The 13,344-nt window shown below is 28.8% G+C and overlaps 2 protein-coding genes across 2 annotated transcripts in view; both read left to right on the forward strand.

Moving 5' to 3' along the window:
* The first annotated feature begins 374 nt into the window (after window positions 1–374).
* LOC145242501 (protocadherin beta-16-like) lies at window positions 375–9,437 on the forward strand. Its single transcript, XM_080105562.1, has 4 exons — window positions 375–720; window positions 5,205–7,677; window positions 8,372–8,519; window positions 8,899–9,437. Exons 2-4 carry the CDS (start codon window positions 5,206–5,208, stop codon window positions 9,300–9,302), a joined length of 3,024 nt encoding a protein of 1,007 aa, XP_079961688.1. The 5' UTR covers window positions 375–720; window position 5,205; the 3' UTR covers window positions 9,303–9,437.
* A 1,240-nt stretch (window positions 9,438–10,677) lies between these two features.
* LOC145242851 (protocadherin Fat 4-like) overlaps window positions 10,678–13,344 on the forward strand; it is a 74,180-nt gene continuing 71,513 nt past the window's right edge. The window contains exon 1 of the mRNA XM_080105967.1: window positions 10,678–10,807. The gene's annotated coding sequence lies outside the window, so the exon portion shown is untranslated. The remainder of the gene's footprint in view (window positions 10,808–13,344) is intronic.

Here is a 13,344-nt window from a genome sequence, read left to right on the forward strand (position 1 = left end):
AACCATTACATAGATTTATTATTTACATAATTCTTTAAAACCTGTGATCTTAAATAATCAAAGGTTCTTTCACATATATTAAAGAAGAAATCATTTCAGACAATTTCTTTAAAAAATGATAAATAGAAAACATGAAACAAAAATTATTAAAAAAATACAATTGTTATTATTTTTTGTAGAATTAATGTAGAAATAATAAACATGTTTGGTTAGTTTAAACTTTAATACATAAAACAAGTAACAGAGAGATTATAATAATTGAGACAAACACAAAAGAAATGATTGATTAATCTCATGTTTGTAGTATTTTCTATTAAAATATTTATTATTTATATTAATAAAATCAAAAAAATTTTTCTAAAAATTCTTCAGGAGGTAGAGTAAAATTAAAACTAAAATAACATTTTGTCTATGAGTTAAAATAGAAAAAGGAAAATACTTGCCTTTTTTATTAAATAATTCCATTTGCTTTGTTTGAATCAGAGGCACAAGCTGCCATGATGCATGGAGCAGACTTGATAGGACTGATTTTCTTTCTCTTACACCCCCATTTCCACACATAAACACACACACAACCGCATATACATGTGTGCCCAAAAGGAGGTTAATATTGTGTTCATACACTAGCAACAGCAGCAGTAGCAGCCAGGCTGTACACCAGGATTCAAATACGCATCTTGTCTCTTCATACATTTTGACTTCATCAATACAACATTGCAGGTTAGTTGACATTAACATTTTTATAACTTTCTTTTCTCATTTCTATCTTTTATGCTTATCCATGTTTGCTTTGATAGATTCACAACAATTAAACACAGTAAAGCTTTTCTTTTATACAAATTCAATTTTTTATTCTTCTATAGAAAATGCTGATATTTTCACAATTTAATCAATTCACCATTTTGCAATCAATCTACAAAGATTTAAAATGTCTGACTCATGCATTTGATATGTTTGTATGAAATGTTAGATTAAAGTATTAATAAGGATTTTATTATTATGTGTAAAAAAAAATCTTGAAAGGCCGGTTGTAAATTAATTACAAAATTAAAAAAACAAAAACAAATGATTCAGACACATTAAGATGGTATTGCATATAAGAACTGAAATAATAAAGCCTTCTTGTTGTGGCTATCAAAATAATAATAATAATGATAATAATAATAATAATAATAATAATAATAACAATCATCATCAGATATAATTTGTGTGTATTTAATTTATATAAAACACACACACAGACATGCGCAATTCCTGAGCGGAAACTAGCAAATGTTAAATTGTTATAATTCTAATTTTATTAAAGTTTAACATGGTTATTATAAATCATGCTAATTCTTTCATTAGATATTTTGATTTTGCAATATATTTTGCTTGCAAAGATTTGAGCAAATTAAATTACAATTAACACTTAAATGAATTATGATGGAATTTTTTAAATTTATTTAAGAGATTAAATTATAATTTCTCTGAAAAATATATTTATTTTTGAGTGTCATCTAATTGAAAATATTTGTAATATTAATATTAATAATATTTTTTACTAATCAAATGATTGAATGCTTATTTGATCATTTATAAGTAAAGATTTTCATCTATAATCCTGAAAAGTTTCGTTTTCTAATGAAAAAATATGTATAAACATCTGCTTCATATGTGATCAGTCACATGTTAAAAAAAACAAAAAAACAAAAAAAAACTACTTCATTCAAATCCACTGATTTTTATCTTAAAAAATCCAGTGATGTTCTTTCTGATTACCAATTTCAGCATAGGTGTAGAAGTCAGTACACCCTTATCTCATAACATTATGTCTTTATCCTTCAACTCCAGTTAAACCAGCCATAATTTCAACATCATGAAATAAATATGGTGGAAATCTAATTCAAGGCACTTTTTTGTATTACACTGTGTATCCACTCACTTCATATTAATCGCTTCTATTATCATTATTATTAGTATTAATATGTGTTACTGGTTATCATTTGTGAACTTAATATTCTCATGAAACTTTTTCCTGTAAGGAAATCCATTTCAACTGGCATATATACATATATTCCTATTAGCTATTACACAGTTAAAAAAACTTTGCAGATTACAAATTATACAAAAACATCCCAAATCATGTTGACGTTTTTATTAGATACTTTAATTTTATGATCAATGCATTTGTATTTTTCTTACAAAATTTTAGCAAATGAAAAGTAAAAATGATTAATAGTATGATGTTCTCAAAAAATACAAAACAAAACGTCTCCAAAATTTCCTTATTTGAAATTCAAACTTAAATATTATCCATCATTTGGTAATATGAATGTTTTATTTTTGTATTATTGCTGCCTTTGGCATACACTGATTTCTTAAACACCATATGTGTGTGTCTGTTATTCATTTTACAAGATGGTAGCAGTTCTAACAAGACCGATTGTTGCTATGGCAACTGAGTCAAAGATGCTTCATCTGAAAATACTTTAACTTGGCTGATTGTTAAAATTACAGCTTTTGTTTATATATAAATTCCATTGGTTCCCAGTCACTGTGCAAATAAATTGCAATGTCTCTTTTTGAATAGTGCAGGATTGTATAGTTTTTAAGACTGATTGTCTAATGCATATATTTTTTATATTTCACTTATTATTTAAATCCGGATCTTTCAAACAATATTTACTAACTTTTTAATTAAATGCTGATCTTAAATGACTTTATTTATAAAGAAAATTTATCCCATACTATCTTCCTTCCAGTGTTTGTGTATAGACATTATCCCCCCCCTCCCCGCAACTCCAGGCCAATTTGACTTCTTTCCACGCAATCAAGATTGTTTAGCAATTGTTGGCTGCAAAATAAGGGAGAAGTTAATGAGTACACAAATTAGTGTGGATCCATTTAGAAGTGCAACACAACAAATATCATTCATGCAAGTAGACCCTGATGGAGAAGCCTGCTGAGAGGTTGAAATCACTGGAACCTGGAAAAGGCTTTCAACTGAGTGCATCAGCTATGATTAGATAGTGCCCCAAAAAGCTGGATCAGGCTAATCTTTAACTGATTGAAGAGCCTTGTACAAACTGCTGTTGAAATGTTTAAAAACTTCCCCATTATGGTTGGAGTGCGATAAGGCTTAGTCCTCACTGCTTCCCTTTATTCTTGTCATGGATAGCATCACCAGGGACCTGTACTAACGCGTGCCTTGGGCACTCATATGAGAATTATTTTTTGCTAGCCTCTGAAAGCAAGTCTGACCCGCAACAACAAGTACATTTATGGAAGAACAAATTGATACAGTATTTAACCATCAATCAAGATGAGCACGGCATCATACAAGTCAATAGATGGAATTACCAGCGAATGCACGCCTTCAGACTGGTGCTCAGTAATGACAATAACACCACCAGTAAATCGCTGTACATATAAATGCAACATGACCCAAATATTGTCCCACTCCTAACGTCCTCTGTGACTACAATATTAACAAATGTCTAATGTTGAAGATCTATTAAATTGTTGCGATATGCTTTGTTTTGTACAGTTCTAAGTGGTTGCTGACAATGAAGGAGACAGTGCAAAGATTCATCATTATGGCTGGTTTAGCTGGATCTTGGGAATTACACTGTTTGACCATGTGTGTAATGACGACATTCGAAGACAGTATGACATCATGCAAATCAAAGGCAAGATGAGAGAATGATGGCTCAGATTATTTGGTCAAGGACACTGTTGCCAAACTTGTATTTAAATTTCAAATCGCCAGGAAGCGAAAAAGAGCTAATGATGAGATGAGCAGAGACCCTGTACAATGATCTCCATTAAACCAGCCTTCACCTGGATCGTGCCAAGTGGAAACAAATTTCCATCATAACTCAGGAATGATGAAAAAATATGAGAAAACAGAAATATATATGTTGTGAAAAATTATCAAATGCACAAGATTATTATATAATAATATGTAATAATTTAAAAGTGGTTTAATTCATAATTATTTAAAAAAAAAAAATAATTAAAGGTTTAAAAACATTTCCGCAATAAATAAAAGGGAAAATATATATTCTAATATTTATATTCATTCAGAAAACATTTCAAACTAAAATAATAATTCAGCTGATTTATAAGATAAAATTGTGTCAACTGGGTTTTCAAATTCAAACTTGAATAGCAACACGTTTGAAAAATCAATAATTAATTTGAATAATATTTTTTCCCTTTCACTATGTTGAAATATGATTTAAATTCAAGTTCTTTTTCAAATATACAAAATGAAGTAAGTTAAGCTTTTAATATTAAACCGTAATAGCAATGCCCTTGACAAATCGATACTTGATTCTAACTAGCCCTTTTTTGTGGTTTGTTTTTTTCCTATTATGCTCTTGGGTGGATATTTTAATTCGATTAATTTTAAATTAAAAATTAATGTTAATTCAAAATTAATGAACATTCTAAAAAAGAAACACACACAAGTTTTTGACCAAGAAGCATTTTATTAAAAACCCATTTGTACAATAAATTTCAATATTGACTCATTTACCATTTTGTGTCATGCTCAGATATTTCATCTTAGTCTTAGAGATTATCTACATTCAGCTATGGCAGCTCTCCCTCTGTAAACAGAAAAAGTACTTGCTTCGATTGAGTGTGATTACTATTTAAAACTCATTCCCAGTTGTCTAAATAACATACTGTGGTTGTTTTTTACAATATATATATATATATATATATATATATATATAATTTTTTTTTATTTTTCAAATACACCCATTCAGCTTTATATAGTGACAGCAAAACTAGCTATCGGTTTTTGTTTTTTCCTTTTCTTGTTTCAATTTTTAAATCAAAGACTAGAAAAATGACTTCTTTTCAATTGCAATAATGTTGTATATCCCAAAGAAAGTTATAACATATGCTAACATTCCCATTTGGTCAGAAAATACAATAAATAATTATAAAAATAAATATTTTTAAAATTTAAAATTAAGATATATAATAAATGAACATCTAAAAAGAGATGAAGCTAATGCGTAAAGAATTCTTTTCAACCGAATCCTTTATCTGATATATATGTATCTAACACAAAGATTCTATTAGGTTTCTAACATGAAATAAAACGAGAAACATAACATTAAATGTTCAGATTTGATGAAAATACATAAAATTTGTTATCTAATAATTTGTAAAAATGTATTTATCTTACATATTTTTTTTAATTTCAGGATGAAAATAATTGTGAGGATTGCAAAATATTCTTCTGGTATTAACAATATTACTATTTTAGTAATCATCTACATTTTCATGTTGACTCTTCACTTGGGACAGAGTGTGGACCTGACATACAGTGTGAATGAGGGAAATAGTCCTGGTACCTACCTGGGGGACATTGCAGCTGACTCAAATATCATGGATGATGTCTCTTTGGAAAACAGGCGATTGATCACATTCAATCAATTGCGACAGGGAAAAGCTGGAACTTCACAGTTGTTCCATGTCTCCGAAAAGAAAGGGAAACTTTTCACTTCACAGACATTGGATGCTGAATCTCTTTGCACCTACAATACAGAATGTTTCCAAATGGTGGATGTGGCTGTACGGCAAGGAAAGATCTTTATGAAGATAATTAAAATCAAAGTTATCATAAATGATGTCAATGATAATAAACCAGAATTTCCTGAGAAAGAAATACATCTTGAATTCATGGAAGGTGTAAAGAAAGGGTTTGAAAAATCTATTTCAAATGCAAAAGATAAAGACATTAGTATTTTGAACTCTCAAATAACATATGAGATAAGAGAACAAAATCATCAACCATTTTCATTATCAATCCAAAAAACACCTTTTGGTATTCCAAAATTAAGCATTATCGGTGAAGACACCTTAGACAGAGAAGAAAAAGAGTCATATATGTTACGAGTGATTGCAAGAGATGGTGGATCTCCACCAAAAGAAAGTGTTTTAGATATTCATATTAAAGTAACAGATATTAATGATAATGCACCAGTTTTTAGCAAAGACATTTATAATGTTTCCATTAATAACCAAGAATATGGTGATAAGCCTTTTGTTACGGTTTTAGCAACAGATTTGGATGAAGGAGAAAATGGAAAAGTTTCTTATTATATCAGCACAGAAACGTCGGAAAATGTAAAAAATCATTTCAGAATAAATGATGTCTCTGGAGAAATATTTCTAAAAAATAAATTGCCTTCAAATCCTAAAAAAACTTACAAATTATATATTGGTGCAAAAGATGGTGGTAATCCCCCTTTAAATAGCTTGGTAGGAATATTAATTCATGTAGTTAACACAGAAAACAGACCTCCAAATATATTTGTCACATTCATGTCAGAAACAACAGATAACACAGCTACAATTTCTGAAGATGTTGAAATTGGCAGTTTTATTGCTTATGTTAAAGTGACTGACCCTGATGCTGGACAAAATGGACAGGTTAATTGTGAGTTGCACCATGATAAATTTCGTTTACAAAAACTAAGATCCAAAGAATACAAAGTGACATTGAAACACAAAGTTGACAGAGAAATGCAAGAGCACCATGATGTTACAATCAGCTGCAAAGATGAAGGATCTCCTCCACAACACAGTGATAGCAAGTTCTCCATCAAAGTTAAAGATGTCAATGATGTAAGACCACAATTTACAAAAGATACATTTAAATTCTCTGTGTTTGAGAATGAAAGTCCAAAGACGTCAGTTGGTTCTATCAATGCCACTGATCCTGATCTGGGAGCTGGCAGTAGACTCACATATTCTTTGCTTACGAAAAATGAAGACTTCCTACCTTTCAAGATAACCAGTGATGGCTTGATTTCAACAATCATGTCTCTTGACCATGAGTTCAAAGACATTTATAAATTCAACGTTTTAGTGAAAGATAATGGAAACCCTCCACTTGATAATAGCGTCAATGTCATTGTGCAGATTGAAGATAAAAATGATAATGCTCCATATTTTACCTTTCCCAGTGTGAATCCTTTCAATCTCGATGTCAAATATCATCCACATCATACAAAGAACATCACTCTTCTCAAGGCTGCCGACAGTGACAGTCAAGAGAATGCATTTCTCAAATATGAAATAACTGCAGGCAACGATAAACAGTTGTTTGCCATCAATCATTATACTGGATTGTTGTCTTTCACTCGCTTACTTGGCCATCAAGATGCTGGCTCCTATCACCTGCAGTTTATGGTCAAGGATAGTGGTAGTCCAGTTTTATCTGCAAAGACATCAGTCTTTTTGACATTGACAGTTAGTAACAATACCGCAGATATCTTAAATGCTGCCTATACGCACACTGATATCAAGATCCACCAGTATTTACTCATTGTCATTGTGTTGGTTGCAGTCACTGTTGCTATACCAATTACTGCTGCAATTTCCATCTGCATCCTTCGTTGCATTGATACCAGAAGTGTTGCACAAGCACATCCATTGGCTGACTCTTCCAGCAAATATTATCCCGAACAGGCACATGCAATGCATCCGTCTTACCAGACTACTTATTGGTCTGGTGTGTCTGTTGCTGTGCGAGCAGAACAAGATGTGCTTTGTAGAACTCTACCGGGAAGAGGCAGAAGGCCACAACATCGTGCAGATGTCACAAATGATGGACGTAGAAGTTCGACTCTTGGAATTAAAGTGCAGACGGCTACTGAGGTCATCTATGAGGTAGGTGTAGTTTTGTCATTCTTTCTTATAATTTAATATATAACTAGCTATACCAATCTGGAATTATCCGGGATGCAATAAAGTCAGTTTTATTAATAACTGTTAATTTGTTTTCCTATTTTTATGCTTAAGGTAAACACTGTTACAATCTTCTCCGATTTGATATAAATTATATTCCTTGCTAATTTTTATTTTTAGGTGATTATTCTAAAATGATTTATGTTAGCAGTGGTCTCAGGCAGACCGAGACATTTTTAAATAGATTGTAATTAAGTACACTTAATGGTGTAATCTAATTATACCAAAGATGTACACAATAAATTTGAAGTAACAAGTTAGAAGCAATGTTTGATGTCAGCTGAAATGCTATTTAGGTCTGACTTTAAAAAATTTGATAAAATAACTTCATACATTAAATTGTCTTCAAAGAATTCAAAATAGTTTTGTACTCTAATGAGATCATGCATTTGATAGCTATAATTCAAATCGCAGCATATTAGTTTACTATATTGTCAGAAATAAACTACAACAATAGCAAATAAAACTAGCTAGTCAGTTTGATGTCAGCTTAAATGCTATTTGTGTCTAATTTTTCAAATCTAAGATGATAACTTTACATGTTAGTTTATTTTCTTCAAGAAATTAAAAATATTTTTGTATTTTAATGTTTATCATGCATTTGATATGTTGAAAGGAAATCCGAGGTGCAAGTGGTGGAAAAAGACATGAAGATAGAAATTGTATGGCTCCTGCTTTTCATCCTGATATGGCATCTGCGTCTAATTTAGATCAAGAAGATCCCTATGCTGAAAGATATGCAAATCATTGTCAAAATGTGCCAGGTAAGTAAAAATTACTTATACATATTTTACATAATTGATTATGTCAATTTTGTTTTTTTCATCATCTCACAAAGGTTGAAGACATTGCTGCGAGGTTAGAATCAGAAGTTTATGACAACTGAGGTATGGGTTTGATCTCTAATACTGTTTTTATCATTTCATGATATTTATATTATTACTATTTATAATTATTATTGTAATTGAAGATTTGAAGCTGATAATATGGGAAAGCCGTCAGTTCCCCATTAACTGTGGTTGATTAACTTGATTTTAATTAGAAGTAAAAAAAATTAGATAATATTAAGAGATATATATCATTATTTCCATATCTTATTGGTTAAATATCTTTTGCAAATTTTCTTTCCTTGATTTATTTCAGCATCTGAAACATCAGATTATTATGAACCACATTCAGCAGAGAATATTCACGAGGAATACACAGATATGAAACCTTCATTACAAACATTCATGTCTCCTGGAGATACAAGGACTCTTCCAAGACGGATGTATAAGGCAGATGCTGACCCTAACTCGGACTATAGGCAGTGGGGTAGTCTGAAGAAGAATGCAGCAGATAGATGCACATCTGAAACGCAATTGCATTTGCACAATGTTGATGCAGACAATGTTACATGTGAGCCTCAACAAGAACAAACACAATCAGAAGTAGAAACTATACAAGATGACAAAGAAAAAGAGATAGAAAACATTGAGAATAGAGAAAACCTTCAACAAGATTCTCCACCAAACACTCCAACATCAATGCATTCAATACAAACATAAAATTACAATCAATTATTTGATACTTTTCATTTCTTAACACTATTTTACATACAACCCTCCAAAGGGATTTTATTTATATTAGATTATAGAAATAATCAATCATTTAAATTAATAATACAAGATTTGCTTAGTTTTGTTTATATTTCACCATGTTGATTCATAGAAATTAAAGGTGATTTCTCTTACAAGAAATTTAAACTTTTTATATCTTTTAAAATTATTATAACATTGTTTTTCCATCTATATATTCCAATCTCATATGAAATGTATTTTCCATGAAATGTAATTTTGCAATTTTAACAAATTTCTAATAGAAAATTTGTCTATTATTTATTATATACATGAATTGCATTTGGAGAAGCATTTATTGATGTTTAAAAGTAAATTATCTTGACAGGATAATAGACTCAATAATAAAGAAATTTTAAAGGGAAAAACATTCTACTCTAGTAAATTATAGCGATAGAAAAAAATTGCTATTTGAGAATAAAATGAAAACTTGTTTCTCATCTTACATAGAAAGAATTATTTTTAATTGGCATTAGAATAGTTGAAAAAGTAAAAAGCATAAAAGAAAACTTATTTCTCTTTATAATGTTGAGATGTATATTTACAATGAATGAAAATATAGATATGCATTCAATTTTTAATTCCTAAATAAACGTATATTGCAATTCAAATCTACTTTACGATTTAAAATTTAAATCTAAAACTAATTCATGAGTAGTCATTGAGTCCTTCCCATATATTAAAAAAGTAATGTTTAATGATGATATCTTTAACAAGTAATAAATAGAAAGCATTAAAATAAAAATTACTTAAAAACTACAACTGTTATTGGCTCTTGTAAATTATACGCTCAAATCATTCATAAAGTAAAATAAAAAAAACGTTCCCACTGAATTTTGTAAACTTAAAAATGTTGATATTTAAAGATTATTCTTTTTATATGTTATGAATATAAATATTTAAATAGTTAATAATTATAGACGATTTTAATATTTTAAATGTAAAACAAATAAACATGAGTTGTTAATTTGAATTGAGACCAAACACAAAAGAAACGATTGATTAATCTAGTGGTTGTAATATTTTCTATTAAAATATTTATTATCTATATTGATAAAATTAAAAATATTTTTTCTAAAAATCTTTCACAAGATAGAGTAAAATTAAAACTAAAGTAAAATATTGTCAGGTAGTTAAACTAGAGAAAAATAATACTTGCCTATAATTTGATTTGCTTTGTTTGGATCAGAAGCAAAAGCTGCCATGATGCACGGGAGAGATTTGATAGGACTGTGACTTTCTTTCTCTCACACTCCCATTTCCAAACAAAAACACACATTATAGCATACACATGTACACACACATGCATATGCCCAAAAGGAGGCTAATATATTGTGTTCATACAATAGCAGCAGTAGCAGCAGAGTTGTACACCAGGATACAAATACGCATCTTGTCTCTTCATACATTTATGCTTCATCAATACAACATTGCAGGTTAGTTGACATTAACATTTTTATAACTTTCTTTTTTTCATTTCTATCTTTTATGTTTAATTTGTGGTAGTTTAAAACAAAAATGAAAATTACTATGACTTTTCTTTATACAAATTTTATCAGTTTTCTTAGTATTTTCACAATATAATCACTTATTTTGCAATCAATGTACAACATGCAAAATGTCTGACTCATACATTTGGCATGTTCATTTGAAATGTTACGTTTGTGTATTTAGTTTTATTAAATGTGTGTAAAAGTCTATACAAATATTATGACAAATTTCAAACAAAAAACCTTGAAAAGCGGGTTGTTCTGAATTCAATTACATGATTTTTTTTTTAAAGAACACATAATATTCAGACACAAAGATTGCACGACATATAAGAACTGAAATTAAGTATCTCATTGCGGTTATAATAATAATAATAATAATAATAATAATAATAATAATAATATAATAATAATTATGAGTAATTTACACAAAAAAATCATAAAATACATACAAAAAATAAAAAAGTAATTACTAAGAGAAAAATATCAAGCTTAACATATTCTAATATCATTTAACCAGTTCAACATTGTTATTTTTATAAATCATATATAGACACTTTCTTTTTAAAAAGTGGTAGATCCAAACTTGAAATGTAGTAAAATAAGAATGATAATCTAATACTGATCATATGCTGATAATGTATGTATTTGTTGAGAAAAATCATTGACTGCAGAATATAATTATAATAATATATAATAATTATAATTAGAATAATATATAAGAATATAAGTATAAGATTTTGAAAATGAGAAATAGATATTCTGATATTTACATTATTCTTGTAGATAAACTGTTTTTTATGTTGAAAAAGTTGGTAAAAAATAAGGAAAATTAAAAATTACCCAACACTAACCATAAGTCAAGTGACAACCCTCTCATCATCAATCTTCTTTAACCATACCACTAACACTGTTCGAATGGCAACTCTCTTAAAAACCCTACATTTTAATTTCTTCTTTTTTAATTCATTAAAATTAACTTTTGCATAAAAACTATGTTCAAAGTTTATTTTTTTTAAATCAAATAGTTTTTTTTTTGGTGTGAAATAAAAGTTTAAAGTATTTAAAAAAAGAAAAAAGAAAAAAAAGAAGCTCAATTAAGAGAAAGATTCCAAATGCATATGTGGGAGAAGACAGAGAGTCATTCTTTAATTAAACAAGTCTTCTACCTTCCGACCTGTATGTGAATCAATTAAACCAAAATTAACATTTCAAGAGAGGGAAGAAAGAGAAATAAAACTGATCAAAGGCAGAAATTGGTCTGTTATTGAAAAAAAATTAATAAAAAACAAACAAAAAAAAAACATCATTAAAAAAAAAACAACAAAAAAAAAAAACAGAATTCTGCCTTTTCTAAATTACAAATGGGAATTCCATTACTAAGCAAAGTAATTACATTCCTCATATATGATTTTGCATTTTAAACTTTAAGTGAAGTCATTATTTACATATAATTTTATAAAATCAACAGTAGATTCTCTACAGTGCAATGTAGACTACAATGTATTGTGGACTAAGTCACTATAGAGAGGCATGTGAAGATTCCCCCTGGTGCACCTCGGTGGGTCCCCAACTAGAGCACACAATCAATCAATTTGATTAAAAAAATCGTCGATTTCACTGATTTCAATGACAATAAAAGTATGGGAGGATGGAATATTTGTGTTGATCCTCGTTCAATCCTGGACTACACGGGTCTCCCTGCAATCACTCACACACACACATATATATATAAGGCTACTTGCAACATGTAAAACAAGTAATTGGACTCAATATATACAACATTTTTCTTAAAAAATTTATCTATTCATTTTCCAGTAAATCTAATAGAGACCAGCATGGGAAAACATATTTTGATATTTCAGGAGAAACTTTCTCCTTCTCAAAAGACATTCTTTCTGTTCATAGAAAAGAAGCATCCCAAGATAGCTGCTATCTTTAGAAAATATAGTCAGATAATGTACTTCCTAACTTCCGGCATGGCTGCTACCGGAAGCGGTGACAAGGCAAACCAGTTACTTCACTTTTATTGTCATTGTATTTCTATTGTGAGGCGATTTATTGAAATAAAATATAAAAACGGACATTGAAAAGTGTACAATAAAAATTAACAAAACTATACAAATAAAAATAACACAATTAGTCTTTATTTGCACTTCTAATAACAAAGTTAAATAAGTTTTTATTTTATCTGAAATTTTATAATAAATGTTTATGAAATTGTAAAAATGCGTTTTGTTTAATTTTAAAAATAAGTTTTTATTTGAATTTATATAATAAATATGTTTATGAAAGTATAAAAATAAAATTATTAAATCAACAATAACAAATGAAATTATTGAAATAAAAATAAAATTTCAAACATCATAAAAAACCTATCCAATACATAGTATTCCAAAAATAGTTCAAAAAGATTTTAAGTTTTTTCAATAATTCTTTAAAAAAGCAAAAAAAGAGCACAAAATGTGTTTTCAGTAATTCTT

This window comes from Euprymna scolopes, chromosome 21 (genome assembly GCF_053919585.1).
Source record: "Euprymna scolopes isolate OS-2025 chromosome 21, ASM5391958v1, whole genome shotgun sequence".
Taxonomy (NCBI): domain Eukaryota; kingdom Metazoa; phylum Mollusca; class Cephalopoda; order Sepiida; family Sepiolidae; genus Euprymna; species Euprymna scolopes.

Excerpts from the sequence above, each read along its gene's own strand:
- LOC145242501 (XM_080105562.1), top strand. The coding sequence starts at position 5,206 with ATGAAAATAATTGTGAGGATTGCAAAATATTCTTCTGGTATTAACAAT. Across the intron at positions 7,678-8,371 it reads CTACTGAGGTCATCTATGAG|GAAATCCGAGGTGCAAGTGG; the intron begins GTAGGTGTAGTT and ends ATATGTTGAAAG. Across the intron at positions 8,520-8,898 it reads TCATTGTCAAAATGTGCCAG|CATCTGAAACATCAGATTAT; the intron begins GTAAGTAAAAAT and ends GATTTATTTCAG.